At 44.0% G+C, this 5,372-nt stretch overlaps 1 protein-coding gene across 1 annotated transcript; it reads right to left on the bottom strand.

Annotated features, from left to right (window-relative positions):
* Positions 1–3,259: 3,259 nt before the first annotated feature.
* LOC119687356 lies at positions 3,260–4,951 on the bottom strand. The gene has a single exon (XM_038101647.1). The coding sequence runs from the start codon at positions 4,949–4,951 to the stop codon at positions 3,629–3,631; it is 1,323 nt and encodes a 440-aa protein (XP_037957575.1). The 3' UTR covers positions 3,260–3,628.
* Positions 4,952–5,372: the final 421 nt, after the last annotated feature.

The following is a 5,372-nucleotide window of genomic DNA, read 5'->3' as shown; positions in this document are numbered from 1 at the left end:
TTAGATTAGATTAGATTATGCTGGCAGGCCATAAAGGCCACGCGTAGACCACTAGGGTCCATTGCGATACCAGATCAGAGTCTTGTTTTAGCGATTGTAAGCATCACTTAAGATGCGCGTTTCATTAGCAAAATTTATTAAGATTCCAACAGAAACCTCAGGTATGTACTCCAGTCCTGCAAAACTGAAAGCTCCCAAGTATTTTTGTCGAGTTCTCGAGAGAGCCGGGCAATTACACATCAGATGCTCTAGAGTTTCCTTTGCATCCGGCTCATTGCATTTCCTGCAAGCATCGTTGTGAATTAGGTTTAGTTTTCGGGCATGTGATGCAACCAAACAGTGACCTGTCAACACACCAATTAATGTTCTACAGTTCCTTCGGTTTAACGATATAACATTCTTGGTGTATTTTTCTTCATATATGTGTCTACACATAATTCTAGCTGTTCTACAGGTGGTTAAGTTCCGCCACCTTTCCTTTGCTCTCCTTATCATGTGCTCGTCCAGAAGTTTATGTATTTGTTTCAGAGGTCTAAGTACTTCGCTCGTTTGTTCCTCTGAAAGTTTTGCGCCATTTTTAGCAATAGCATCAACTGTCTCATTTCCCTCTATGCCTTTATGACCAGGAATCCAGTACATACAAAGTCTGCGGTTGCAGGCTAGTCTTGTTATAGCTTCCTTGCATTCTAGAACATTTTTGGATGATGACCAGTAAGATTTGATCGCCTTAATGGCTGCTTGGCTATCCACATAGAAATTTATGCAGTAGTTTCTGGTTTCATCCCTACACACAAGCTCCGCCGCTTTCTTAACAGCGAACACTTCTGCTTGGAATACACTGCAGTAGTTGGGAAGTTTAAACGGCATTCTTACGCTCAATTCCGCACAATATATGCCAGCTCCTACTCCCACTTCCATCTTTGAACCGTCTGTGAAAACATTTATTGTGTTGCATTTTGGCACCATGCCTTTTTTCCATCCTTCGTTTTCGATCACAGTTTTTATTGTTGCTCCGGGGTACATGATCGGAATCATATAATCCGAATCAAGAGTGGCGTTCTGATTTACAACGTTATGCCCGAAAGATCTTCGAGTAAGTTGCCCAGTAATGCGTAGCCGTTCGGCTGTTTTTGCCGCCATATTCTCGGCAAAGATATCAATTGGGGGTAAGTTTAGTATAACTTCTAGAGCTGCCGTCGGAGTTGTTCTTATTGCACCGGTGATGCACATCGCCGCGTGTCTTTGGACCTTTTCCAGGGGTTTTATATATGTTTTCTTTTTCACAACTGTCCACCAAACTAATATACCGTAAAGTAATATAGGTCTAACTATAGCCGTGTAGCACCAGTACATAAGACCGGGTGAGAGACCCCATGTACTTCCCGGCATCCTTTTACATGCGTATAAAGCATTTGTTGCCTTCTTTACCCGTTCTTCTACATTAGGCTTCCACGTCAGTTTGCTATCCACAATTACTCCAAGGTATTTCGTTTGAGTTTTCAGTGGCAGAAGAGTTCCGTTCAAGTTAGGTGGCGTCCATGCTGTGACCTTGTACTTTCTTGTGAAAAGTATTGTGTCAGTTTTTTCTGCGTTTACGCTTAAGCCAGCGTCAGTCGCCCAGTTGTAAATTAATTTGAGAGCGTCGCTCATTAACGCACTTAGAGTAGATAGGCATCTCCCCGTTATAACTACTGCGATGTCGTCCGCATATGCAATTAGTTTCGGAGCTTTACCATCAAATTGTTTAAGAATTTTATTGATTACCAGTAACCAGAGAAGGGGTGAGAGAACGCCTCCCTGTGGGGTTCCTCTACATGTTTCCCTAGCAAGAGTTGTATCGTTCCATTCTGCCCTTATCTGTCTGCAGCTTAAAAGGCTTGCAATCCATTGATATGTGGCTGAGTCTATACCAACATCATCTAAGCTATTTAAAATAGCTTGCGTTGATACATTATTGAAAGCACCCGCAATATCCAGAAAAACTCCTAGAGCGTATTCTTTGTATTCTAAGGCCTTTTCAATATTAGAGACAAGTGTATGGAGAGCAGTCTCCGTGGATCTGCCCTTAGTATAAGCGTGTTGTGCTCTTGACAGAACTTCAGGAGCTAATTGGTCTCCTATATGTGCTGCTAGTATTTTTTCAAAAATTTTGAGAATAAAAGAGGTAAGACTAATTGGCCTATAATCTCTAGAGTAGAGGTGACCATTTTTTCCTGCTTTCGGAATAAAAATGACTCTTGCCACTCGCCAGTTTACGGGTACGTAATTATGCTTCAGGCATCCTCTAAAGATATTTATCAGCCATGTTTTTATTAGGTCCGAAGCCTTTTGTATCATAGCTGGATAAATACCATCAAGTCCAGGAGATTTGTATGAAGCGAATGATTTGATTGCCCATTCCAGCCTCATGTGAGTAACAATATTTTTTCCTGCGGAGCCTACCATATTCCTGACCGGTTCGGTATTGCTCACAATTGCACAGCCAGGAAAGTGAGTATTAGTAAGATCTACAAGTGATTCAGTGTTAGTTTTTGTCCATTCGCCGTTTTCCTTCCTGACAAGGTTAGGCATAGTTGGGTGTTTGGATAGTAGTTTTCTAAGCCTAGCTACCTCCACCGTCTTTTCTATACCTGCGCAAAAATCCTTCCAGGAGTTTCTTTTCGCATTTCGAATGTCTTTTTTGTATTGCTTAAGAATATCTCTGTACTCTTCCCAGATGACTTCACTTTCTGCTAGCTGAGCCAGCTTGAAGATTTCGCGAACGTAGCGTCTTTTTGATCCCAATTCCTTATTCCACCAAGGAGGTTGAGATCTACGTTTAGTACGCATTGGCGGGCACGCGATATGGTACGCTATAGTTAGGGCTCTGGTAAGTTGGTCAAGCCTAGCTTCCAGATCCACGTAAGAATCAATTGTCGTAATTTTTTTCAGTCTCTGTTTCAGAATTTTTCGATAAAGGTCCCAATTCGTTTGTTTGGGATTTCTTACAACTTTTCTGCTTTTAAGGTACTGAAAATCTATTTGGAAACTAATATATTTGTGATCTGAAAATGATGGTTCGTTAAGAACCTTCCATTCTATCACCTGTACATTATCTTCCGTGAAGAGTGTTATATCTAGAACGTTTCTGGAGGTCGGTCCAACATAGGTCGGTTCCTCTCCTCTGTTAGCTACACTAAGCCTACTTTGTATTATGTAATTAAAAAGAGACTCACCTCTGTCATTGATGTCAGTGCTTTCCCAAAGCGTATGATGTGCGTTGGCGTCAGTACCGATTATCAGACTTTGCTCTCCTTCGCCAGCTAAATCTACCAGCCTTTGGAGTTCTTCTGATGGTATTTCTTCCTCATGTGGCATGTAGCAAGACGCGAGAAGTATGTTCCTATCGCCGTCAACCGCCACTACCGTTAGATCTTCTGTAGAGAGAGAGTTTACAATATAAGAATTAATACCTTTCTTTACTAGTATAACAGTTCTTACCCTTGTTACCCCATGTGGAATGAATGTGTTATAGTTTCGTGAGTTTAACCCAGAGACCAGGTTGCCCGAGGCCAGCCATGGTTCCTGAATTAAAGCCACATCGTAGCCGCCCTCTTCTAGATTAAGGAGGAGCTCAGCTGAGGCAATTTTACTTCGGTGGAGGTTTATTTGTAGAATCTTTAGCATGAGCTTCCGATTCTTCCCCGGGGTTGGTTTCAGCACTCATCACACCCGGTTCCTCTCCTTCGCGAAGATTGAGGGACGAGCTTAGAATTTCTTCAATACCGAGATCCTCCTCGATTTCCTCCGCAGCGAGTGTATTAGAATTCCTATCGGTTGGGTGTCGTTTTTTGAGGCGAAGGTACACGCTCCCTACTCCCCACGACATCTTCCCGTATCGTGAATACAGAATGTCCTCGGCCATTTTGTTGATTAATAGGATGTAGTTTTGTCCCTCGCCTTCTTTAGCTGGCTTGAGGACCTTTAACACCTTCCAATCGCTTGTTGGCACATCCGGATTCTGTCGTTGTAAGAGACGAAGAGCATCCTCTGGCTTCACCACTCGAGGTATAAGAACCTTCGCTTTGGGCAAAGACGGGATATCTTTCCTGTCCACAACCTCCAAAGATGCCCCTTCCCATAGGCCTTGGAGCGTTTTAGCTGCCTCCCTTAACCAGTTCAGGGTAGAGTCGTCTTTACACTTCAGTAATTTCACTCCGTTGAACCAGCCGGCCCCGTCGAATGATGGCATTGGAGCTTCTGGTTCCGCGCTCATTTTGGCGAACATAGCATCTAATAGCTTCATTTCCACTATTTTCCACCTAGTTTCTACCATTTGACCCTGTGGATCACTGCGGTCGATAAGTGCCACAATCAAGCGTCGCTTGGCCACTATCCCCGCCATTGTTAGTTTAGATGTAGACGCTTCCTGTTCTTTTGGATCACTGGCTTTCGTCTTTTTTGTTGTTGTTGCTGCTTTAAATGTGGACGCTTCCGGCCTTTTAGTAGTATCGGCTTTCGTCCTTTTTGTAGCAGTTTTATGTTGAGGGACAGCCTCATCTTTACGCTTTTGCCTCTTTCCAGAAGAACCTTCGCTTTCCGTTGAGCGCTGCCTTTTACATGCCATATCTTCCTCGATTCGATTTGCAAATTTGGAATCCGAGGGTTCACACCACCTTTTACCTGCGAAAAAGGCTTGACCTTTCTCTATCTCCTCTTTCGCCCAGACTAGCCTGTCTTTCTCTTCCTTCGACAGATCATTCCGGTCTCCGAGGCGAGCACAGAGTTTTATCGCGGCCTTATATCTGGATTTGGCTTTCAACCCCTCCTTATTTGGTTCAGCCCTAGGCCTACGAATGGCCTTAGCAGCTTCCCCCGGAGAACGAAGAAGAGCTTCCTCCTCAATTGTGTTGACGCTAGCAACGCTCTCGTGATCCGAGTCTACAGGGACTATGGCATCACTGCGTTGCATTGATTTTTGTTTTTGTTTTTTGGAATTGCGCCTTTGTGACCCAAGTCTACAGGAACTTTGGCATCACTGCGCTGTTGTTTGGCAGTAGTAGTACAACTACTGGAACCTGCTCCGATCCCAGCAGAGGTGCAGTCACTGGCGACGCGGCTTATAAAATCCCCGCGCCCGCCGGTGGTAGCAACTGCGCCTCCCACCGACGTTTGGGCTGATATCCCAGCCCGATTTTCTTCATTCTTCAACTCCATTTGGTTTTTTATGGAAAAACCTACCATTTTGCATTTTTTGTCTACTGCCAGACACCTCAAAGTTATGACTAGGGAAGGGGCTCACCTGCACTGACCCTGTTGATACCACGACCACTACACATGAGACTCTTCCTTCATCTTAGCTAGACACATCACAGTCCTTGACAAGCCGCATC

This window comes from Teleopsis dalmanni, chromosome 1, assembly GCF_002237135.1.
Source record: "Teleopsis dalmanni isolate 2A chromosome 1, ASM223713v2, whole genome shotgun sequence".
Lineage (NCBI taxonomy): Eukaryota > Metazoa > Arthropoda > Insecta > Diptera > Diopsidae > Teleopsis > Teleopsis dalmanni.
This window is presented reverse-complemented; position numbering and strand designations above follow the sequence as displayed.

Coding starts and splice junctions, on each gene's coding strand:
- LOC119687356 (XM_038101647.1), bottom strand. CDS start 4,951: ATGCAACGCAGTGATGCCATAGTCCCTGTAGACTCGGATCACGAGAGC.